Below are 26,055 nucleotides of genomic sequence, written 5' to 3'. Positions count from 1 at the left end.
CTATGCGTCTCTGTGTGTGGTGAGTCTATGGGTCTCTGTGTGTGGTGAGTCTATGGGTCTCTGTGTGTGGTGAGTCTATGGGTCTCTGTGTGTGGTGAGTCTATGGGTCTCTGTGTGTGGTGAGTCTATGAGTCTCTGTGTGTGGTGAGTCTGTGGGTCTCTGTGTGTGGTGAGTCTATGAGTCTCTGTGTGGTGAGTCTGTGGGTGTCTGTGTGGTGAGTCTGTGGGTCTCTGTGTGTGGTGAGTATGTTGGTCTCTGTGTGTGATGAGTCTATGGGTCTCTGTGTGGTGAGTCTATGGGTCTCTGTGTGGTGAGTCTGTGGGTCTCTATGTGTGATGAGTCTGTGGGTCTCTGTGTGGTGAGTCTATGGGTCTCTGTGTGGTGAGTCTGTGGGTCTCTGTGTGTGGTGAGTCTGTGGGTCTCTGTGGGAGTGAGTCTGTGGGTCTCTGTGTGTGGTGAGTCTGTGGGTCTCTGTGTGGTGAGTCTGTGGGTCTCTTCGTGAGTCTATGGGTCTCTGTGTGTGGTGAGTCTGTGGATCTCTGTGTGGTGAGTCTGTGGGTCTCTGTGTGATGATTCTATGGGTCTCGGTGTGGTGAGTCTGTGGGTCTCTGTGTGGTGAGTCTATGGGTCTCTGTGTGGTGAGTCTACGGGTCTCTGTGTGTGGTGAGTCTGTGGGTCTCTGTGTGGTGAGTCTGTGGGTCTCTGTGTGGTGAGTCTATGGGTCTCTGTGTGGTGAGTCTATGGGTCTCTGTGTGGTGAGTCTATGGGTCTCTGTGTGGTGAGTCTATGGGTCTCTGTGTGTGGTGAGTTTATGGGTCTCTGTGTGTGGTGAGTCTATGGGTCTCTGTGTGTGGTGAGTCTGTGGGTCTCTGTGTGGTGAGTCTATGGGTCTCTGTGTGGTGAGTCTGTGGGTCTCTGTGTGGTGAGTCTATGGGTCTCTGTGTGGTGAGTCTATGGGTCTCTGTGTGGTGAGTCTATGGGTCTCTGTGTGGTGAGTCTATAAGTATTTGTGTGTGCTGAGTCTATGAGTCTCTGTGTGGTGATGAGTCTATGAGTCTCTGTGTGCTGATTCTATGAGTCTCTGTGTGTGGTGAGTCTATGGGTCTCTGTGTGTGGTAAGTCTATGGGTCTCTGTGTGTGGTGAGACTATGGGTCTCTGTGTGTGGTGAGTCTATGGGTCTCTGTGTGTCGTGAGTCTATGCGTCTCTGTGTGTGGTGAGTCTATGGGTCTCTGTGTGTGGTGAGTCTATGGGTCTCTGTGTGTGGTGAGTATATGGGTCTCTGTGTGTGGTGAGTCTATGGGTCTCTGTGTGTGGTGAGTCTATGAGTCTCTGTGTGTGGTGAGTCTGTGGGTCTCTGTGTGTGGTGAGTCTATGGGTCTCTGTGTGTGGTGAGTCTATGGGTCTCTGTGTGTGGTGAGTCTATGGGTCTCTGTGTGTGGTAAGTCTATGGGTATCTGTGTGTGGTGAGACTATGGGTCTCTGTGTGTGGTGAGTCTATGGGTCTCTGTGTGTGGTGAGTATATGGGTCTCTGTGTGTGGTGAGTCTATGGGTCTCTGTGTGTGGTGAGTCTATGAGTCTCTGTGTGTGGTGAGTCTATGGGTCTCTGTGTGTGGTGAGTCTATGGGTCTCTGTGTGTGGTGAGTCTATGGGTCTCTGTGTGTGGTGAGTCTATGGGTCTCTGTGTGTGGTGAGTCTATGGGTCTCTGTGTGTGGTGAGACTATGGGTCTCTGTGTGTGGTGAGTCTATGGGTCTCTGTGTGTGGTGAGTCTATGGGTCTCTGTGTGTGGTGAGTCTATGGGTCTCTGTGTGTGGTGAGTCTGTGGGTCTGTGTGTGGTGAGTCTGTGGGTCGCTGTGTGTGGTGAGTCTATGGGTCTCTGTGTGGTGAGTCTGTGGGTCTCTGTGTGGTGATTCTGTGGGTCTCTGTGTGGTGAGTCTGTGGGTCTCTGTGTGATGAGTCTGTGGGTCTCTGTGTGTGGTGAGTCTGTGGGTCTCTGTGTAGTGAGTCTGTGGGTCTCTGTGTGGTGAGTATGTGGGTCTCTGTGTGGTGAGTCTGTGGGTCTCTGTGTGTGGTGAGTCTGTGGGTCTCTGTGTGGTAAGTCTGTGGGTCTCTGTGTGGTGAGTCTGTGGGTCTCTGTGTGTGGTGAGTTTGTGAGTCTCTGTGTGGTGAGTATGTGGGTCTCTGTGTGGTGAGTCTATGAGTCTCTGTGTGGTGAGTCTGTGGGTGTCTGTGTGGTGAGTCTGTGGGTCTCTGTGTGTGGTGAGTATGTTGGTCTCTGTGTGTGATGAGTCTATGGGTCTCTGTGTGGTGAGTCTATGGGTCTCTGTGTGGTGAGTCTGTGGGTCTCTATGTGTGATGAGTCTGTGGGTCTCTGTGTGGTGAGTCTATGGGTCTCTGTGTGGTGAGTCTGTGGGTCTCTGTGTGTGGTGAGTCTGTGGGTCTCTGTGGGAGTGAGTCTGTGGGTCTCTGTGTGTGGTGAGTCTGTGGGTCTCTGTGTGGTGAGTCTGTGGGTCTCTTCGTGAGTCTATGGGTCTCTGTGTGTGGTGAGTCTGTGGATCTCTGTGTGGTGAGTCTGTGGGTCTCTGTGTGATGATTCTATGGGTCTCGGTGTGGTGAGTCTGTGGGTCTCTGTGTGGTGAGTCTATGGGTCTCTGTGTGGTGAGTCTACGGGTCTCTGTGTGTGGTGAGTCTGTGGGTCTCTGTGTGGTGAGTCTGTGGGTCTCTGTGTGGTGAGTCTATGGGTCTCTGTGTGGTGAGTCTATGGGTCTTTGTGTGGTGAGTCTATGGGTCTCTGTGTGGTGAGTCTATGGGTCTCTGTGTGGTGAGTCTGTGGGTCTCTGTGTGGTGAGTCTGTGGGTCTCTGTGTGTGGTGAGTCTGTGGGTCTCTGTGTGGTGAGTCTATGGGTCTCTGTGTGGTGAGTCTGTGGGTCTCTGTGTGGTGAGTCTATGGGTCTCTGTGTGGTGAGTCTATGGGTCTCTGTGTGGTGAGTCTATGGGTCTCTGTGTGGTGAGTCTATAAGTATTTGTGTGTGCTGAGTCTATGAGTCTCTGTGTGGTGATGAGTCTATGAGTCTCTGTGTGCTGATTCTATGAGTCTCTGTGTGTGGTGAGTCTATGGGTCTCTGTGTGTGGTAAGTCTATGGGTCTCTGTGTGTGGTGAGACTATGGGTCTCTGTGTGTGGTGAGTCTATGGGTCTCTGTGTGTCGTGAGTCTATGCGTCTCTGTGTGTGGTGAGTCTATGGGTCTCTGTGTGTGGTGAGTCTATGGGTCTCTGTGTGTGGTGAGTCTATGGGTCTCTGTGTGTGGTGAGTCTATGGGTCTCTGTGTGTGGTGAGTCTATGAGTCTCTGTGTGTGGTGAGTCTGTGGGTCTCTGTGTGTGGTGAGTCTATGAGTCTCTGTGTGGTGAGTCTGTGGGTGTCTGTGTGGTGAGTCTGTGGGTCTCTGTGTGTGGTGAGTATGTTGGTCTCTGTGTGTGATGAGTCTATGGGTCTCTGTGTGGTGAGTCTATGGGTCTCTGTGTGGTGAGTCTGTGGGTCTCTATGTGTGATGAGTCTGTGGGTCTCTGTGTGGTGAGTCTATGGGTCTCTGTGTGGTGAGTCTGTGGGTCTCTGTGTGTGGTGAGTCTGTGGGTCTCTGTGGGAGTGAGTCTGTGGGTCTCTGTGTGTGGTGAGTCTGTGGGTCTCTGTGTGGTGAGTCTGTGGGTCTCTTCGTGAGTCTATGGGTCTCTGTGTGTGGTGAGTCTGTGGATCTCTGTGTGGTGAGTCTGTGGGTCTCTGTGTGATGATTCTATGGGTCTCGGTGTGGTGAGTCTGTGGGTCTCTGTGTGGTGAGTCTATGGGTCTCTGTGTGGTGAGTCTACGGGTCTCTGTGTGTGGTGAGTCTGTGGGTCTCTGTGTGGTGAGTCTGTGGGTCTCTGTGTGGTGAGTCTATGGGTCTCTGTGTGGTGAGTCTATGGGTCTCTGTGTGGTGAGTCTATGGGTCTCTGTGTGGTGAGTCTATGGGTCTCTGTGTGTGGTGAGTTTATGGGTCTCTGTGTGTGGTGAGTCTATGGGTCTCTGTGTGTGGTGAGTCTGTGGGTCTCTGTGTGGTGAGTCTATGGGTCTCTGTGTGGTGAGTCTGTGGGTCTCTGTGTGGTGAGTCTATGGGTCTCTGTGTGGTGAGTCTATGGGTCTCTGTGTGGTGAGTCTATGGGTCTCTGTGTGGTGAGTCTATAAGTATTTGTGTGTGCTGAGTCTATGAGTCTCTGTGTGGTGATGAGTCTATGAGTCTCTGTGTGCTGATTCTATGAGTCTCTGTGTGTGGTGAGTCTATGGGTCTCTGTGTGTGGTAAGTCTATGGGTCTCTGTGTGTGGTGAGACTATGGGTCTCTGTGTGTGGTGAGTCTATGGGTCTCTGTGTGTCGTGAGTCTATGCGTCTCTGTGTGTGGTGAGTCTATGGGTCTCTGTGTGTGGTGAGTCTATGGGTCTCTGTGTGTGGTGAGTCTATGGGTCTCTGTGTGTGGTGAGTCTATGGGTCTCTGTGTGTGGTGAGTCTATGAGTCTCTGTGTGTGGTGAGTCTGTGGGTCTCTGTGTGTGGTGAGTATATGGGTCTCTGTGTGTGGTGAGTCTATGGGTCTCTGTGTGTGGTGAGTCTATGGGTCTCTGTGTGTGGTAAGTCTATGGGTATCTGTGTGTGGTGAGACTATGGGTCTCTGTGTGTGGTGAGTCTATGGGTCTCTGTGTGTGGTGAGTCTATGGGTCTCTGTGTGTGGTGAGTCTATGGGTCTCTGTGTGTGGTGAGTCTATGAGTCTCTGTGTGTGGTGAGTCTATGGGTCTCTGTGTGTGGTGAGTCTATGGGTCTCTGTGTGTGGTGAGTCTATGGGTCTCTGTGTGTGGTGAGTCTATGGGTCTCTGTGTGTGGTGAGTCTATGGGTCTCTGTGTGTGGTGAGACTATGGGTCTCTGTGTGTGGTGAGTCTATGGGTCTCTGTGTGTGGTGAGTCTATGGGTCTCTGTGTGTGGTGAGTCTATGGGTCTCTGTGTGTGGTGAGTCTATGGGTCTCTGTGTGTGGTGAGTCTATGGGTCTCTGTGTGTGGTGAGTCTATGAGTCTCTGTGTGTGGTGAGTCTGTGGGTGTCTGTGTGTGGTGAGTCTATGGGTCTCTGTGTGTGGTGAGTCTATGGGTCTCTGTGTGTGGTGAGTCTATGGGTCTCTGTGTGTGGTGAGTCTATGGGTCTCTGTGTGGTGAGTCTGTGGGACTCTCTGTGTGGTGAGTATGTGGGTCTCTTTGTGAGTCTATGGGTCTCTGTGTGTGGAGAGTCTGTGGGTCTCTGTGTGGTGAGTCTGTGGGTCTCTGTGTGGTGAGTCTATGGGTCTCTGTGTGGTGAGTCTGTGGGTCTCTGTGTGGTGAGTCTGTGGGTTTCTGTGTGGTGAGTCTGTGGGTCTCTGTGTGTGGTGAGTCTGTGGGTCTGTGTGTGGTGAGTCTGTGGGTCTGTGTGTGGTGAGTCTGTGGGTCTCTGTGTGTGGTGAGTCTATGGGCTCTGTGTGGTGAGTCTGTGGGTCTCTGTGTGGTGAGTCTGTCGGTCTCTGTGTGGTGAGTCTGTGGGTCTGTGTGTGGTGAGTCTGTGGGTCTCTGTGTGTGGTGAGTCTGTTGGTCTCTGTGTGTGATGAGTCTATGGGTCTCTGTGTGGTGAGTCTATGGGTCTCTGTGTGGTGAGTCTGTGGGTCTCTGTGTGTGGTGAGTCTGTGGGTCTCTGTGTGGTGAGTCTATGGGTCTCTGTGTGGTGAGTCTGTGGGTCTCTGTGTGTGGTGAGTCTGTGGGTCTCTGTGTGAGTGAGTCTGTGGGTCTCTGTGTGTGGTGAGTCTGTGGGTCTCTGTGTGGTGAGTCTGTGGGTCTCTTTGTGAGTCTATGGGTCTCTGTGTGTGGTGAGTCTGTGGGTCTCTGTGTGGTGAGTCTGTGGGTCTCTGTGTGATGATTCTATGGGTCTCTGTGTGGTGAGTCTGTGGGTCTCTGTGTGGTGAGTCTATGGGTCTCTGTGTGGTGAGTCTATGGGTCTCTGTGTGTGGTGAGTCTGTGGGTCTCTGTGTGGTGAGTCTGTGGGTCTCTGTGTGGTGAGTCTATGGGTCTCTGTGTGGTGAGTCTATGGGTCTCTGTGTGGTGAGTCTATGGGTCTCTGTGTGGTGAGTCTATGGGTCTCTGTGTGTGGTGAGTTTATGGGTCTCTGTGTGTGGTGAGTCTATGGGTCTCTGTGTGTGGTGAGTCTGTGGGTCTCTGTGTGGTGGGTCTCTGTGAGGTGAGTCTGTGGGTCTCTGTGTGGTGAGTCTATGGGTCTCTGTGTGTGGTGAGTCTATGGGTCTCTGTGTGATGAGTCTATGGGTCTCTGTGTGGTGAGTCTATGGGTCTCTGTGTGGTGAGTCTGTGGGTCTGTGTGTGTGGTGAGTCTGTGGGTCTCTGTGTGGTGATTCTATGGGTCTCAGAGACCCACAGACTCTGTGTGTGGTGAGTCTATGGGTCTCTGTGTGATGAGTCTATGGGTCTCTGTGTGGTGAGTCTATGGGTCTCTGTGTGGTGAGTCTGTGGGTCTCTGTGTGTGGTGAGTCTGTGGGTCTCTGTGTGGTGAGTCTATGGGTCTCTGTGTGGTGAGTCTGTGGGTCTCTGTGTGGTGAGTCTATGGGGCTCTGTGTGGTGAGTCTATGGGTCTCTGTGTGGTGAGTCTATGGGTCTCTGTGTGGTGAGTCTATGAGTATCTGTGTGTGCTGAGTCTATGAGTCTCTGTGTGGTGATGAGTCTATGAGTCTCTGTGTGCTGATTCTATGAGTCTCTGTGTGTGGTGAGTCTATGGGTCTCTGTGTGTGGTGAGTCTATGGGTCTCTGTGTGTGGTGAGACTATGGGTCTCTGTGTGTGGTGAGTCTATGGGTCTCTGTGTGTGGTGAGTCTATGGGTCTCTGTGTGTGGTGAGTCTATGGGTCTCTGTGTGTGGTGAGTCTATGGGTCTCTGTGTGTGGTGAGTCTATGAGTCTCTGTGTGTGGTGAGTCTGTGGGTCTCTGTGTGTGGTGAGTCTATGGGTCTCTGTGTGTTGTGAGTCTATGGGTCTCTGTGTGGTGAGTCTGTGGGACTCTCTGTGTGGTGAGTCTATGGGTCTCTGTGTGGTGAGTCTATGGGTCTCTATGTGTGTTGAGTCTGTGGGTCTCATCATCATCATCATAGTCATCATCGTCGTCATCGTCGTCATCGTCGTCATCGTCCTCGTCACGTTCCTCGCGCCGTCTGAGGTGCCACCCACCCAGCACGGACGGTGAGGGACCCTCCTCCCCGCCGGCCTTGCTCCACCGATATCTGATGGGCGACGTCCCCTCCGTGGACAGGCACTGCAGCGACAGCTCCTCGCCCTGCTGCAGCGAACCGTTCACCACGCAGCTGGGCTGGGACGGCTTCACTGTGCCAGGTGGGACAGTGGGGGGTGGGGGTGGGGCAGCAGGAGAAAGGGCTCACAACAGGCCCAAGTCCTCTCTGTTGCGCTCCGTTTGGCGCCTGTGGCCACGTGACGAAACAAGATCAACGTGCGCACGTAACACTCGTAGACACCCACGGGCACCCAGACACCCACGGGCACCCACAGAGAGCCGCAGACACAGAGACACCCACAGAGACCCACAGAGACACTCACAGAGACCCAGAGAGACTCACAGAGACCCACAGACACCCACAGAGACCCACAGACACAGAGACACTCACAGAGACCCACAGAGACACCCACAGAGACCCACAGAGACCCACAGAGACTCACAGAGACCCACAGAGACCCGCAGACACAGAGACACTCACAGAGACTCACAAAGACCCACAGACACAGAGACACAGAGACACTCACAGAGACTCACAGAGACCCACAGACACCCAGACCCACAGAGACCCACAGACACAGAGACACCCACAGAGACCCACAGACACCCAGACCCACAGAGACCCACAGAGACCCGCAGACACAGAGACACCCACAGAGACCCACAGAGACTCACAGAGACCCAGAGACCCGCAGACACAGAGACCCACAGAGACCCACAGAGACCCACAGACACCCAGACCCACAGAGACCCACAGACACCCAGACCCACAGAGACCCACAGAGACCCACAGACGCCCAGACCCACAGAGACCCGCAGACACAAAGACTCACAGAGACCCACAGAGACCCGCAGACACAGAGACACCCACAGAGACTCACAGAGACCCACAGAGACGTGCAGACACAGAGACACCCATAGAGACCCACAGAGACCCACAGACACCCAGACCCACAGAGACCCACAGAGACCCACAGACACCCAGACCCACAGAGACCCGCAGACACAGAGACACTCACAGAGACCCAGAGACCCACAGACACAGAGACCCACAGAGACCCACAGAGACCCACAGAGACCCGCAGACACAGAGACACTCACAGAGACTCACAGAGACCCACAGACACAGAGACACTCACAGAGACTCACAGAGACCCACAGACACCCAGACCCACAGAGACCCACAGAGACCCACAGACACCCAGACCCACAGAGACCCGCAGACACCCAGACCCACAGAGACCCACAGACACAGAGACACCCACAGAGACCCACAGACACCCAGACCAACAGAGACCCACAGAGACCCGCAGACACAGAGACCCACAGAGACTCACAGAGACCCAGAGACCCGCAGACACAGAGACCCACAGAGACCCACAGAGACCCACAGACACCCAGACCCACAGAGACCCACAGACACCCAGAGACCCACAGAGACCCACAGACGCCCAGACCCACAGAGACCCGCAGACACAGAGACCCACAGAGACCCACAGAGACCCACAGACAACCAGACCCACAGAGACCCACAGAGACCCACAGACACCCAGAGACCCACAGAGACCCACAGACGCCCAGACCCACAGAGACCCGCAGACACAGAGACTCACAGAGACCCACAGAGACCCGCAGACACAGAGACACTCACAGAGACCCAGAGACCCACAGACACAGAGACCCAGAGAGACCCACAGAGACTCACAGAGACCCGCAGACACAGAGACCCACAGAGACCCACAGAGACCCACAGAGACCTGCAGACACAGAGACACCCACAGAGACCCACAGAGACCCACAGAGACTCACAGAGACCCGCAGACACAGAGACACTCACAGAGACCCACAGAGACCCACAGAGACCTGCAGACACAGAGACACCCACAGAGACCCAGAGACCCGCAGACACACAGACACCCACAGAGACCCAGAGACCCGCAGACACAGAGACACCCACAGAGACCTGCAGAGACCCACAGACACCCAGACCCACAGAGACCCACAGACACAGAGACACCCACAGAGACCCACAGACACCCAGACCCACAGAGACCCACAGAGACCCGCAGACACAGAGACACCCACAGAGACCCACAGAGACTCACAGAGACCCAGAGACCCGCAGACACAGAGACCCACAGAGACCCACAGAGACCCACAGACACCCAGACCCACAGAAACCCACAGAGACCCACAGACACCCAGACCCACAGAGACCCACAGAGACGCCCAGACCCACAGAGACCCGCAGACACAGAGACTCACAGAGACCCACAGAGACCCGCAGACACAGAGACACCCACAGAGACTCACAGAGACCCACAGAGACGTGCAGACACAGAGACACCCATAGAGACGCACAGAGACCCACAGACACCCAGACCCACAGAGACCCACAGAGACCCACAGACACCCAGACCCACAGAGACCCGCAGACACAGAGACACTCACAGAGACCCAGAGACCCACAGACACAGAGATCCACAGAGACCCACAGAGACCCGCAGACACAGAGACACTCACAGAGACTCACAGAGACCCACAGACACAGAGACACTCACAGAGACTCACAGAGACCCACAGACACCCACAAAGACCCAGAGACCCGCAGACACAGAGACACCTGCAGAGACCCACAGACACCCAGACCCACAGAGACCCACAGACACAGAGACACCCACAGAGACCCACAGACACCCAGACCAACAGAGACCCACAGAGACCCGCAGACACAGAGACCCACAGAGACTCACAGAGACCCAGAGACCCGCAGACACAGAGACCCACAGAGACCCACAGAGACCCACAGACACCCAGACCCACAGAGACCCACAGAGACCCACAGACACCCAGAGACCCACAGAGACCCACAGACGCCCAGACCCACAGAGACCCGCAGACACAGAGACACTCACAGAGACCCAGAGACCCACAGACACAGAGACCCAGAGAGACCCACAGAGACTCACAGAGACCCGCAGACACAGAGACACTCACAGAGACCCACAGAGACCCACAGAGACCCACAGACACCCGCAGACACAGAGACACCCACAGAGACCCACAGAGACCCACAGACACAGAGAAACCCACAGAGACCCACAGAGACCCACAGAGACCCATAGAGACTCGCAGACACAGAGACACCCACAAAGACCCACAGAGACCCACAGAGACTCACAGAGACCCACAGAGACCCGCAGACACAGAGACACTCACAGAGACCCACAGACACAGAGACACCCACAGAGACCCACAGAGACCCACAGAGACCCACAGAGACCCACAGAGACTCACAGAGACACTCACAGAGACCCACAGAGACCCACAGAGACCCACAGACACAGAGACCCACAGAGACCCACAGAGACCCACAGAGACCCGCAGACACAGAGACCCACAGAGACCCACAGAGACCCGCAGACACAGAGACCCACAGAGACCCACAGAGACCCACAGACACAGAGACACTCACAGAGACTCACAGAGACCCACAGAGACCCGCAGACACAGAGACCCACAGAGACCCACAGACACAGAGACCCACAGACACAGAGACCCACAGCACGGTTGGCTACTTTACGGCGCGAAACAAGTTCAACGTGCACACGTACACTCGTAGACACCCACAGACACCCAGACCCACAGAGACCCACACGTACACGCACGCACACGTGTGTGTGCGTGCGTGCACGTACGTGCGTGTACGTGCGTGTACGTATGTCTACATGTGTGCGTGTACGTGCGTACGTGCGTGCAAGTGCGTGTACGTGCGTGTGTGTACGTGCATGTGTGTACGTGTGTGTACGTGCGTGTGCGTGCGTGCATGTGCGTGCGTGCGTGTACATGCGTGTACGTGCATGTGTGTGCGTGCGTGCACGTGCGTGTACGTGCGTGTGCGCGCGTGTACGTGTGTGTGTGTACGTGCGTGTGTGTACGTGTGTGTACGGGTGCGAGGGGCTGGTAACCCCTCCACCTTCAATTAATTACCACTAAACCACGAGTTAAACTGAAATATGTAACTAATAAGCTTGTGCCGGAGGCCCCGGGGGGCCAGGCGTCTATGACGTCTCCTGGCCAAACCCCAATTGGCGGAGCCAGGAGATTGAATATCTACCCTCGGGGCTCCTCCAGAAACAACGAAAAGCCACTACGGGTGGCCACGTGGAATGTTCGAACGCTCACTGCGGAGGAGAGGCTGCCACTCCTCTGTCGGGAGCTGGAACGGTACCGCCTGGATCTGTGTGGCATTCAGGAGGTCCGGTGGACCGGCTCTGGCTCCTGCCACCATGAGGGGTGGACCGTCCTCTACTCGGGGCAGCAGACTGCCAAACAACAGGGTGTGGCTCTTCTTTTGAACAAAAGAATGAGGGGGCGTGGGAGCGTAGCGGTGAAGTGTGAGAAGCTGTAAGTCCCAGGCTACTTTGGGCTCGCCTTCCCATCAACCGGAGGCGAGGAATGGTGGTCGTTGTTACTTGTGCCCCCACCAAAGATGAACATCCGTGGAGGGATGCAGGCAAAGCCGATGAGTCAGATGCCTTCTATGACCTCCTGTCACAGGTGCTGGCTAAAGTGGCCCCTCGGGATAGAGTTATCATGTTGGGTGACTTCAATTCCCGAGTTGGTCATGATACTGGCACCTGGTCTGGAGTGATTGGAGGGCATGGGCCAGATCAGCTCAATAACAACGGTAGGAGGCTGCTAGATGTTTGTGCAGCCCATGGGCTTGTAATTACCAACACGCTGTTCCGGCATCGGCGCATCCACACAACATCATGGATGCATGCCGGGTCCAAGCAAGAACATCTGCTGGACTACATAGTGACGGACCAGCGGATGCGAGCCCATGTCCTTGACACCAGGACCTACCGTGGAGCTGATCTGCCCTCTGACCATCGACTAGTCATCTGTAAGATGTGCCTGCCATTCTTCCACTCCGGTGGTGGGTGTATACCCAGGACCCCATTCCAACCTAAAGTGGCCTGGTCTCAGTTATCTGATGAAAGTTGCAAGCGAGAATTTCATCATCGCTTGCGGCTGGGATTGGCATCGTCCTCCACTCCTCCTGATGTCGAGGGTAAATGGGCGAGGTTTAGGACTGTGACTCATGCAGCTGCAATGGCTGCTTTGGGTACGCGGTCCAGACCTCCCCATAGACCCTGGCTGACAGAGGAGGTGTTCAGGATGGTTGAGAAAAAGCGACAGGCCCACTGTCATCGGCTACAGAATCCCACGTCAGAGAATGTGGAGGCTTACCGCAGCCTTCGCTCGGAGGTTCGGAGAGCCGTGAGGCGCTGCAAGGATGGGTGGTAGTCGCGGGTTGCTGAGGAGATTGAGTCTGCCTCAGTGGCCCGTGATCACAAATCTCTATTTAACTCCATCAAAAAAGTAATTTGCAGCGCCACACCTATTACCATCATTAGGGGAAAAAACGGTGACCCAATCTCCGACCCCCAGAAACAGGTTTGCAGGTTTTCTGAGCATTTCTGTGAGGTCCTGGGGGAGGGAAAATCCCTCAGCCAGGAAAACATCGTGGCACAAAGTGAGGATGACCCTGCTGAGGCTGCGGTGCCTCAAATATTGGAAGAAGTCACCCCCTGTGAGTGGCTGGCTGAGGTGCCATCTGTTGAGGAAGTACTGAAGGCGATCCGGAGTCTGAGACCAGAAAAGGCAGCGGGCAGAGATGATCTCCCAAGCGAAATGCTGAGGGAGGGCGGCGTTTGTGCACAGACTGCCCTATATGACATCATAACAACAGTCTGGACCACTGGATGGGTTCCGCAGGATTGGAAGGATGCCCTGGTGGTCCCCCTTTTTAAGAAGGGGGACCGCACAGACTGTAACAACTACAGGGGCATCTCACTCCTCAGTGTGCCGGGAAAGGTCCTGGCAAGGATTATTCAACATCGCCTTGCCAGGCATGCTGAGGAGAGGCTTGCGGAGCCCCAATGCGGTTTCAGGAAAGGGCGGTCCTGCACAGATGCCATATTTTCTGTCCGTCTGCTACAGCAGAGGTGTAGGGAATTCCAACAAGACCTACATCTCTGCTTTATTGACCTGGTCAAGGCCTATGATACCATCAGTAGGCCTGGGCTCTGGGTTGTTCTTCGTGCTTTTGGAGTACCTGACCCTCTGCTCACGATCATTAAGGACCTTCATGATGGTGAGCGGGCCCGGGTAAAACTACGTGGCCGGGAGTCAGAGCCATTCCCTGTTAACCTTGGGGTGTGACAGGGATGTCCTCTGGCTCCCACATTATTTAACATCTACTTTGACCACGTAGTTCGTGAAGCCTTCAATAGCTGTACCGGGGGAATCTCCATATGGTACAGATATAATGGGAGGCTGATCGACGCCCGGGTGCGGTCAAGGGATGGCTCCCTATTGCTCAACCATGTTATGTATGCTGATGATTTGGTAATAACTGCTCATTCAGAGGAGGAGTTGGAAACGCTGCTGCTGAGACTGGAGCGTGCCACTAAGAGGTGGGGCCTTACCATCAGCCCCACCAAAACTAAGCACCTGCCTGGGTATTTTGTACCATCGGACACTCCGCCCCCAAAACTCCCAATCGGTGATGGGGCAGTTGTGGAGAGAGTGGAGAGTTTCCCATACCTGGGCAGTGTGCTTATGACTGGCTCCAGTTTAACAGCAGAGGTCTCACTCCGAATCAGTCGAGCGGCAATATCTTTTCATCGGTTGCGTAACGCTGTGTGGAAGCTACCTGGTCTGTCGCTCCGCACTAAGCTTCAGGTCTTCTCGGCCACGGTCATTCCCTCCCTTCTCTACGCTTGCGAAACGTGGACCCCCCTAATGGAACATCTTCGCCGGTTAGAAACATTTATGCTGGCCTGCCTACGATCCATCCTGGGTTTAACCAGAATGGATTGTGTGAGGAGCTCACAAATCCTTGAAAGATCTGGGCAAGGTCCCATCGGTGAGCTCCTCCGGCGGGGAAGGCTGCGATGGCTGGGTCATGTAGCCCGCATGCCCAGCCACCGCATGCCGAAACAGCTTTTGTTTGGCCGGATTGAGGGGGCTACGCGGGCACGGCACGGGCTAGAGAAGAGATGGAGTGATGTGGTACAGGAGGACGTGGAGCTGAGTGGACTTGCCGATGACTGGTACCAGCGGTGTCAAGATCGGCCTCTGTGGAGGAGGCTCGTGAAGGACGCTACTGGGCAGTTGGAGGCAGTCACCCTCCAACAACAACGGAGGGCGGAGGAGCGACGCTCACAACAACGAGCGGAGCGCCGGGTGGCTAAAGCACAGCAGGTTGCCACAGTCAGTCGACCCGTGGCACCTGGGTCTGCCCCGTGACCTCCTGCCAGCGGGCGTTCGACACTTCACGTGGCCTCAGGGTGCACATAGCCTGGCACAAGCGTCGTGGTGACGTCACCGCCACTTAGTGGCGAATGGCGGTTGTTGTTGTTGTACGTGCGTGCGTGCGTGCATGTACGTGCGTGTGTGTGCGTGCGTGTGTGTACGTGCGTGCGTGTACGTGTGTGTACGTGTGTGTGCGTGCGTGCATGTGCGCGTGCGTGCGTGTGTGTACGTGCATGTGCGTGTACGTGTGTACGTGCGTGCGTGCGTGTGCGTGCGTGTGTGTACGTGCGTGTGCGTGCGTGTACGTGTGTACGTGCGTGTGCGTGCGTGTGCGTGCATGTGTGTACGTGCGTGTGCGTGCGTATACGTGTGTACGTGCATGCGTGTGTGTACGTGTGTGTGCGTGCGTGTACGTGTGTGTACGTGCGTACCTGCGTGTGCGTACGTGCGTGTGCGCGTGCGTGCGTTCGTTACCCAGCACGGTGAGCCTGATGGTCTCTAGCTTGATGAAAGTGCCGAACTTCACCTTGCACGTGTAGACGCCGGCGTCGCTCGCCCGCAGCCCGGCAATCTGCAGCGACGCGTCCCTCCGCGTCGCGTTGCGGGCGAATCGCACGCGGGACGCGAAGTCCGGGTAGATGTGCCCCTCGCCCCCGGCGAACGTGGCAACCTGAGGGCAGGGGGGTGGGGGACGGACAAAAAGGGCTCCGCCATCGCCACCGCCGCCGCCGTGAGGCTATCCGCACGTACCTACACGGAGACAATTTCAACCGAGGAGATGGATTCTGGGCTTAGCAATCGTCGGAAGGATTTGACTAACCATTTGGGGTCTTAATTGATTGTTCACGCTTACGGTTACCAAGAGAGATTCGTTCATGAGGCTATCCGCACGTACCTACACGGAGACAATTTCAACCGAGGAGATGGATTCTGGGCTTAGCAATCGTTGGAAGGATTTGACAAACCATTTGGGGTCTTAATTGATTGTTCACGCTTACAGTTACCAAGAGAGATTCGTTCATGAGGCTATCCGCACGTACAAACACGGAGACAATTTCAACCGAGGAGATGGATTCTGGGCTTAGCAATCATTGGAAGGATTTGATCAACCATTTGGGGTCTTAATTGCTTGTTCACCCTTACGGTTACCAAGAGAGATTCGTTCATGAGGCTATCCGCACGTACAAACACGGAGACAATTTCAACCGAGGAGATGGATTCTGGGCTTAGCAATCGTTGGAAGGATTTGATAAACCATTTGGGGTCTTAATTGATTGTTCACGCTTACGGTTACCAAGAGAGATTCGTTCATGAGGCTATCCGCATATACAAACACGGAGACAATTTCAACCGAGAAGATGGATTCTGGGCTTAGCAATCGTTGGAAGGATTTGATAAACCATTTCGGGTCTTAATTGATTGTTCACGCTTACGGTTACCAAGAGAGTTTCGTTCATGAGGCTATCCGCACGTACAAACACGGAGACAATTTCAACCGAGGAGATGGATTCTGGGCTTAGCAATCGTTGGAAGGATTTGATAAACCATTTGGGGTCTTAATTGATTGTTCACGATTACGGTTACCAAGAGAGATTCGTTCATGAGGCTATCCGCATATACAAACACGGAGACAATTTCAACCGAGGAGATGGATTCTGGGCTTAGCAATCGTTGGAAGGATTTGCTAAACCATTTCGGGTCTTGATTGATTGTTCACGCTTACGGTGACTTTCAGACCGCATCCATTATTTTCGTCTCCCCCCTCCTCTTTTCCGAACATAGATGGACTCGTCCATCTGAACAAACTTCCAAATCGCTCTCCGTGGTGCTGACGTTAAAAAAAACCCGCCATTTTTATTCAAATTGTTCTTGCTGTGGTTTTCACACCTGACGATGATTGCTTCTTGTGTTGCAGTCGAAACGTCGTGAGAATTTTATTGTTTTATATTTTTATTATTTTATTGTTTCCCTTCTACGTGGCGGTGACTTTACCGAAAGAACCAAGAATAAGACCCTAATAGTTCAGTGGGCTTTACCAGGTTTAAATTTACATTTATTTTTATACTGTTCAATTGATTTGTTTTCCTATACGTTGCACTCCTGACACGTGTTCTTGTAGCCGTTTGTTGTTGGAACGTTCTGACCCACCCCATCTGTGAACAAAGAGCTTTACAGCTCATCGGATTCCTCCTGCAGTGTATATACATATTCCGATTCTGTTTCGATTTAAAGCTTTCGTGACTGCAGGGATTCACATTCTTGGTTCTTTCGGTAAAGTCACCGCCACGTAGACTGGAAATAAAATAATGAAGTCAAGTAATAATGCAATTCTCACGACGTTTCGGCCACAACACAAGTGGCCTTCTTCAGGTGAAGAAACAGGGCTATCAAGAAGACGGAGCTTGAATGAACGCTGTTAAGCAAGGACCACGTCTTTTGAAGCTGTGTGGGCGGAATTTTGATTTAAAGCTTTCGTGACTGCAGTGATTCATATTGTTAGCTCTTTCGGTAAAGTCACGTTGAAGGGAAACAATAAAATAATAAAATATATAAAACAATAAAATTTTTTATTGTTTTATATATTTTATTATTTTAATATATTTTATTATTTTATTGTTGCCCTTCAACGTGACTTTACCGAAAGAGCTAAGAATATGTGTGGGCAGAGTTGAATTAGCATGTTACCATCCCACCTCCCTCTCCGGAGGTGAGGCTGGTAACATGCTAATTCAACTTCGCCCACACAGCTTCAAAAGACGCGGTCCTTGCCTGACAGCGTTCATTCAAGTTCCGTCTTCTTGATAGCCCTGTTTCTTCACCTGAAGAAGGCCCACTTGTGTTGTGGCCGAAACGTCGTGAGAATCGCATTATTATTATTTTATTTCATTATTTTATTTCCAGTCTATGTGGCGGTGACTTTACCGAAAGAACCAAGAAGGTGAATTCTGATTCTGTACGAGCCTGTGAGGGCGGCTTCTGTGTAGGAGCCTGTGGGGGCGGCTTCTGTGTAGGAGCCTGTGGGGGCGGCTTCTGTGTAGGAGCCTGTGGGGGCGGCTTCTGTGTAGGAGCCTGCTGGTGCCTGTGTAGGAGCCTGTGGGGGCGGCTTCTGTGTAGGATCCTACGGGCGCCTGTGTAGGAGCCTGCTGGTGTCTGTGTAGGAGCCTGCTGGTGCCTGTGTAGGAGCCTGCTGGTGTGTGTGTAGGAGCCTGCTGGTGTCTGTGTAGGAGCCTGCTGGTGTCTGTGTAGGATCCTGCTGGTGTGTGTGTAGGAGCCTGTTGGTGCCTGTGTAGGAGCCTGCTGGTGTCTGTGTAGGAGCCTGCTGGTGTGTGTGTAGGAGCCTGCTGGTGCCTGTGTAGGAGCCTGCTGGTGTGTGTGTAGGAGCCTGCTGGTGCCTGTGTAGGAGCCTGCTGGTGCCTGTGTAGGAGCCTGTTGGTGCCTGTGTAGGAGCCTGCTGGTGTCTGTGTAGGAGCCTGCTGGTGTGTGTGTGTAGGAGCCTGCTGGTGCCTGTGTAGGAGCCTGCTGGTGCCTGTGTAGGAGCCTGTTGGTGCCTGTGTAGGAGCCTGTTGGTGTCTGTGTAGGAGCCTGCTGGTGCGTGTGTAGGAGCCTGTTGGTGCCTGTGTAGGAGCCTGCTGGTGTCTGTGTAGGAGCCTGCTGGTGTGTGTGTAGGAGCCTGCTGGTGTCTGTGTAGGAGCCTGCTGGTGTCTGTGTAGGAGCCTGCTGGTGTCTGTGTAGGAGCCTACTGGTGTCTGTGTAGGAGCCTGCTGGTGCCTGTGTAGGAGCCTGCTGGTGCCTGTGTAGGAGCCTGCTGGTGCCTGTGTAGGAGCCTGCGGACTTCTACGTAGGAGCTACGGGCGTCTCTGAGTAGGAGCCCAAGGGAGTCTCTGAGTAGGAGCTACAGGCGTCTCTGCGTGTCCGATGGGCGTCTCTGAGTAGGAGCTACGGGCGTCTCTGAGTAGGAGCTACGGGCGTCTCTGAATAGGAGCCCAAGGGAGTCTCTGCGTAGGAGCTACGGGATGCTCTGAGTAGGAGCTACAGGCGTCTTTGAGTAGGAGCTACAGGCATCTCTGAGTACGAGCTACAGGCGTCTCTGAGTAGGAGCTAAGGGCGTCTCTGAGTAGGAGCTACGGGCGTCTCTGAGTAGGAGCTACGGGCGTCTCTGAGTAGGAGCTACAGGCGTCTCTGAGTAGGAGCTACAGGCGTCTCTGAGTAGGAGCTATGGGCGTCTCTGTGTAGGAGCTACAGGCGTCTCTGAGTAGGAGCTACGGGCGTCTCTGAGTAGGAGCTACGGGCGTCTCTGAGTAGGAGCTACGGGCGTCTCTGAGCAGGAGCTACAGGCGTCTCTGAGTAGGAGCTACGGGCGTCTCTGAGTAGGAGCTACAGGCATCTCTGAGTAGGAGCTACGGGCGTCTCTGAGTAGGAGCTACGGGCGTCTCTGAGTAGAAGCTACAGGCATCTCTGAGTAGCGATGTGCGTCTCTGTATCCCTCTCTCTTCCTCACGTAGATGTTCGTAGTGGGCATCTGCAGGAACCACTCCACGTCCAGGACCTCGGTGTCCGTGGGGTCGCCCGTCCAGGTGCAGCCCAGCACCACCGTCTCCCCCTGCACTTTCTCCATCCACGAGACGGCTGCAAAGAGGGGGGAAAGGGGGTGGTGGTGGTGACACGGTTGTGAAGTAATATCTTCAAGTAGACTCACACAGAGACCCGTAGACTCACACAGAGACCTGTAGACTCATACGGAGACCCATAGACTCACAGAGACCCATAGACTTTACACAGATACCCGTAGACTCACACATATACCCATAGACTCACACAGAGACCCATAGACTCACACAAATACCCGTAGACTCACACAGACACCCGTAGACTCACACAGACACCCGTAGACTTACACAGAGACCTGTAGACTCACACGGAGACCCATAGACTCACAGAGACCCATAGACTTTACACAGATACCCGTAGACTCACACATATACCCATAGACTCACACAGACACCCGTCGACTCACACAGATACCCGTAGACTCACACAGAGACCCGTAGACTCACACAGAGACCCGTAGACTCACACATAGACCCATAGACTCACACAGAGACCCGTAGACTCACACAGAGACCCGTAGACTCACACAGAGACCCGTAGACTCACTCAGAGACCCGTAGACTCACACAGACACCCGTAGACTCACACAGAGACCCGTAGACTCACACAGAGACCCGTAGACTCACACAGATGCCCGTAGACTCACACAGAGACCCATAGACTCACACGGAGACCCAAAGACTCACAGAGAGCCATAGACTTTACACAGATACCCGTAGATTCATACAGAGAACCGTAGACTCACACAGAGACCCGTAGACTCAAACAGAGACACGTAGACTCACACAGATACCCGTAGACTCACACAGATGCCCGTAGACTCACACAGAGACCCATAGACTCACACAGAGACCCGTAAACTCACACAGATACCCGCAGACTCACACAGAGACCCATACCCAGAGAATTACACGGGGACCGATAAGATTTTATCGTGGCCTCTTGCGTTTTCACCCGCTTGAAACAAAATCAGCTAAGGTGACCCACTCCTGGGCGGAGGGGTACGTCTATATGCACGCTGAACTTCTTTCGCACAACCGTAACGTAGCCAACCGTGCGAATCGGAAGTGCGGGGGAAGGACAAAAAAACTAAACGTTAAAAGCAGATTGTTGTTGTGGTGGTGGTGGCTAGACTCTCGTTGCGAAAGCTCCCTCCTCGCGGTGGCCATGAACAACACAGAGCTGCCTCTGAGCTTCCTGCTTCTTCAAGTGACTCTCTGTGGTTCACTGGGAACGGAACCCGCGGAAGTGGACATCACAGAGCTGCCTCTGAGCTGCCTGCTTCTTCAAGTGACTCTCTGTGGTTCACTGGGAACGGAACCCGCGGAAGTGGACATCACACATTGAAGTATCACCTATGAAGTGTCACCTATGAAGTGTCACCTATGAAGTGTCACCTATGAAGTGTCACCTATGAAGCGTCACCTATGAAGTGTCACCTATGAGTATCACCTATGAAGCGTCACCTATGAAGTGTCACCTATGAAGTGTCACCTATGAAATGTCACCTATGAAGCGTCACCTATGAAGTGTCACCTATGAGTGTCACCTATGAAGTGTCACCTATGAAGTGTCACCTATGAAGTGTCACCTATGAAGTGTCACCTATGAGTATCACCTATGAAGCGTCACCTATGAGTGTCACCTATGAAGTGTCACCTATCAAGTGTCACCTATGAAGTATCACCTATGAAGTGTCACCTATGAAGTGTCACCTATGAAGTATCACCTATGAAGTATCACCTATGAAGTGTCACCTATGAAGTGTCACCTATGAAGTATCACCTATGAAGTGTCACCTATGAAGTGTCACCTATGAAGTATCACCTATGAAGTATAACCTATGAAGTGTCAACTATGAAGTATCACCTATGAAGTATCACCTATGAAGTATCACCTATGAAGTGTCACCTATGAAGTATCACCTATGAAGTGTCACCTATGAAGTATCACATATGAAGTGTCACCTATGAAGTATCACCTATGAAGTGTCACCTATGAAGTATCACCTATGAAGTATCACCTGTGGTATCACCTGTGGTATCACCTATGAAGTGTCACCTATGAAGTGTCACCTATGAAGTGTCACCTATGAAGCGTCACCTATGAGTGTCACCTATGAAGTGTCACCTATGAAGTGTCACCTATGAAGTATCACCTATGAAGTATCACCTATGAAGTGTCACCTATGAAGTGTCACCTATGAAGTATCACCTATGAAGTATCAACTATGAAGTGTCACCTATGAAGTGTCACCTATGAAGTATAACCTATGAAGTGTCACCTATGAAGTGTCACCTATAAAGTGTCACCTATGACGTGTCACCTATGAAGTGTCACCTATGAGTATCACCTATGAAGTGTCACCTATGAAGTATAACCTATGAAGTGTCACCTATGAAGTGTCAGCTATGAAGTATAACCTATGAAGTGTCACCTATGAAGTGTCACCTATGAAGTGTCACCTATGACGTGTCACCTATGACGTGTCACCTATGAGTATCACCTATGAAGTGTCACCTATGAAGTATAACCTATGAAGTGTCACCTATGAAGTGTCACCTATGAAGTGTCACCTATGAAGTGTCACCTATAAAGTGTCACCTATGACGTGTCACCTATGACGTGTCACCTATGAGTATCACCTATGAAGTGTCACCTATGAAGTGTCACCTATGAAGTGTCACCTATGAAGTATCACCTATGATGTATCACCTATGAAGTGTCACCTATGAAGTGTCACCTATGAAGTATCACCTATGAAGTATAACCTATGAAGTGTCACCTATGAAGTGTCACCTATGAAGTATCACCTATGAAGTATCACCTATGAAGTGTCACCTATGAAGTGTCACCTATGACGTGTCACCTATGAAGTGTCACCTATGAGTATCACCTATGAAGTGTCACCTATGAAGTATAACCTATGAAGTGTCACCTATTAAGTGTCACCTATGAAGTATCACCTATGAAGTATCACCTATGAAGTGTCACCTATGAAGTGTCACCTATGACGTGTCACCTATGAGTATCACCTATGAAGTGTCACCTATGAAGTGTCACCTATGAAGTGTCACCTATGAAGTGTCACCTATGAAGTATCACCTATGAAGTATCACCTATGAAGTATCACCTATGAAGTGTCACCTATGAAGTATCACCTATGAAGTGTCACCTATGAAGTATCACCTATGAAGTATCACCTGTGGTATCACCTATGAAGTGTCACCTATGAAGTGTCACCTATGAAGTGTCACCTATGAAGTGTCACCTATGAAGCGTCACCTATGAGTGTCACCTATGAAGTGTCACCTATGAAGTGTCACCTATAAAGTGTCACCTATGACGTTTCACCTATGAAGTATCACCTATGAAGTATCACCTATGAAGTGTCACCTATGAAGTGTCACCTATGACGTGTCACCTATGAAGTGTCACCTATGAGTATCACCTATGAAGTGTCACCTATGAAGTATAACCTATGAAGTGTCACCTATTAAGTGTCACCTATGAAGTATCACCTATGAAGTATCACCTATGAAGTGTCACCTATGAAGTGTCACCTATGACGTGTCACCTATGAGTATCACCTATGAAGTGTCACCTATGAAGTGTCACCTATGAAGTGTCACCTATGAAGTGTCACCTATGAAGTGTCACCTATGACGTGTCACCTATGAGTATCACCTATGAAGTGTCACCTATGAAGTGTCACCTATGAAGTGTCACCTATGAAGTGTCACCTATGAAGTATCACCTATGATGTATCACCTATGAATTGTCACCTATGAAGTGTCACCTATGAAGTATCACCTATGAAGTATCACCTATGAAGTGTCACCTATGAAGTATCACCTATGAAGTATCACCTATGAAGTGTCACCTATGAAGTGTCACCTATGAAGTATCACCTATGAAGTATCACCTATGAAGTGTCAACTATGAAGTGTCACCTATGAAGTATCACCTATGAAGTATCACCTATGAAGTATCACCTATGAAGTGTCACCTATGAAGTATCACCTATGAAGTGTCACCTATGAAGTATCACCTATGAAGTGTCACCTATGAAGTATCACCTATGAAGTATCACCTGTGGTATCACCTATGAAGTGTCACCTATGAAGTGTCACCTATGAAGTGTCACCTATGAAGTGTCACCTATGAAGCGTCACCTATGAGTGTCACCTATGAAGTGTCACCTATGAAGTGTCACCTATAAAGTGTCACCTATGACGTGTCACCTATGAAGTGTCACCTATGAGTATCACCTATGAAGTGTCACCTATGAAGTATAACCTATGAAGTGTCACCTATGAAGTGTCACCTATGAAGTGTCACCTATGAAGTATAACCTATGAAGTGTCACCTATGAAGTGTCACCTATGAAGTGTCACCTATGACGTGTCACCTATGAGTATCACCTATGAAGTGTCACCTATGAAGTGTCACCTATGAAGTGTCACCTATGAAGTGTCACCTATGAAGTATCACCTATGAAGTGTCACCTATGAAGTATCACCTATGAAGTATCACCTATGAAGTGTCACCTATGAAGTGTCACCTATGACGTGTCACCTATGAAGTGTCACCTATGAGTATCACCTATGAAGTGTCACCTATGAAGTATAACCTATGAAGTGTCACCTATGAAGTGTCACCTATGAAGTATAACCTATGAAGTATCACCTATGAAGTGTCACCTATGAAGTGTCACCTATGACGTGTCACCTATGACGTGTCACCTATGAGTATCACCTATGAAGTGTCACCTATGAAGTGTCACCTATGAAGTGTCACCTATGAAGTGTCACCTATGATGTGTCACCTATGACGTGTCACCTATGAGTATCACCTATGAAGTGTCACCTATGAAGTGTCACCTATGAAGTGTCACCTATGAAGTGTCACCTATGAAGTATCACCTATGATGTATCACCTATGAAGTGTCACCTATGAAGTGTCACCTATGAAGTGTCACCTATGAAGTATCACCTATGAAGTATCACCTATGAAGTGTCAACTATGAAGTGTCACCTATGAAGTATCACCTATGAAGTATCACCTATGAAGTATCACCTATGAAGTGTCACCTATGAAGTATCACCTATGAAGTGTCACCTATGAAGTATCACCTATGAAGTGTCACCTATGAAGTATCACCTATGAAGTATCACCTGTGGTATCACCTATGAAGTGTCACCTATGAAGTGTCACCTATGAAGTGTCACCTATGAAGTGTCACCTATGAAGCGTCACCTATGAGTGTCACCTATGAAGTGTCACCTATGAAGTGTCACCTATAAAGTGTCACCTATGACGTGTCACCTATGAAGTGTCACCTATGAGTATCACCTATGAAGTGTCACCTATGAAGTATAACCTATGAAGTGTCACCTATGAAGTGTCACCTATGAAGTATAACCTATGAAGTGTCACCTATGAAGTGTCACCTATGACGTGTCACCTATGACGTGTCACCTATGAAGTGTCACCTATGAAGTGTCACCTATGAAGTGTCACCTATGATGAAGGTCTGACACGCGAGGGAGACTGTGTCCAGGAAAGACAAAGCTCCCCCGTGTAGCCTTCAACAGGCTGTAGGGGCAAGTGCTGCTAGCGAGTCAGCAGCAGCTGCTACAACATGTGACACAGCACCACGCCCGGCCGCCTTTGTCTCCCTCCCTCCCACCCCCCCCCAGTGGCGACGTTCAACCCAGTCGCTAACCACTGCACCACCGCTCCCCGTTACCGCACCAGCCTCGTGTGCCAGGCTAGGTTCACTTTGAGACATCGAACACCCCCTCACAGATCCGCACCGCCCGCACCGCCCCCGCCCACCACCGTTATCAACGCCGCTCGTGCCAGGCTAGGTGCACTTGGGAAAACAGAACAAACTTACCCAAACAAACACACACACAAACACAAAGCCTCGCCAATAAGACGGCACGACCAGCGAGACAGCCGCCGACTCACCGCTCATAGCGATCGCAGTCACCTGCAGCAGCAGCAGCGGCAGCAGCAGCGGCAGCAGCAGCGCAGAGCGAGACACCGCCATAGCCGCCATCTTGTCTTCTCCTCGGCTCTCTCGCGCCCTGACGTCACGCATCACGTGGGCGAGGGGCGGAGCTCCGGTGGATTCACCCCCCCCCACACGCAACCCCCACCCACGAAACTACCCCCACCCACGCCCACGCCCCTCACCCCATTCACCCAACCCACTCTCTCTCCCACCCCTACGCTCTCAACACGTCACGTGGGTGAGGGGCGGAGCTCCGGTGGATTCACCCCCCACCCCCTCCTCACGCAACCCCCACCCACGAAACTACCCCCACCCACCCACCCACGGCCACGCCCCTCACCCCATTCACCCAACCCCCTCTCTCTCTCCCCCACTCCGCTCTCAACACGTCACGTGGGCGAGGGGTGGAGCTCCGGTAGACTCCCCCGCCCCAACCACGCTCCTCTTTACAAGGACCCTCCCCCTTCCCTCAGACCTCGGCAAGGTTAAAGGTCAAAAGCAACGAGCCGACTTTTGCCCGATCTTTGACCCTTACCGTCATTCACCATCATCACCGTCATCATTACCATCATCACCATCATCGTCATCATCATCACCATCACCGTCAACATCATCATTACCATCATCACCGTTATCATCATCACCATCACCGTCATCATCACCGTCACCATCATCACCATCATCACCACCGTCATCGTCACTGTCACCGTCACCATCATCACCGTCATCATTACCATCATCACCATCACCGTCAACATCATCATTAC

At 52.2% G+C, this 26,055-nt stretch overlaps 1 protein-coding gene across 2 annotated transcripts in view; it reads right to left on the bottom strand.

The window, feature by feature from the left end:
- Positions 1–25,353, bottom strand: part of LOC142913367 (coxsackievirus and adenovirus receptor homolog) — a 51,947-nt gene extending 26,594 nt beyond the window's left edge. For both annotated transcript variants that reach the window (XM_076060891.1, XM_076060892.1), the window contains exons 1-4: positions 25,243–25,353; positions 19,157–19,284; positions 15,133–15,328; positions 7,272–7,424 (exon numbers count right to left, since the gene is read on the bottom strand). In XM_076060891.1, the coding sequence (XP_075917006.1) occupies positions 7,272–7,424; positions 15,133–15,328; positions 19,157–19,284; positions 25,243–25,333 (568 nt within the window). In that variant the 5' untranslated portion in view covers positions 25,334–25,353. The remainder of the gene's footprint in view (positions 1–7,271; positions 7,425–15,132; positions 15,329–19,156; positions 19,285–25,242) is intronic.
- Between the last annotated feature and the right edge of the window lie 702 nt (positions 25,354–26,055).

Source organism: Petromyzon marinus, unplaced genomic scaffold (genome assembly GCF_048934315.1).
Source record: "Petromyzon marinus isolate PM22_M1 ecotype Great Lakes invasive population unplaced genomic scaffold, UKy_Petmar_22M1.pri1.0 PM_G_Scaffold_25, whole genome shotgun sequence".
Taxonomy (NCBI): Eukaryota; Metazoa; Chordata; class Hyperoartia; order Petromyzontiformes; family Petromyzontidae; genus Petromyzon; species Petromyzon marinus.
This window is presented reverse-complemented; position numbering and strand designations above follow the sequence as displayed.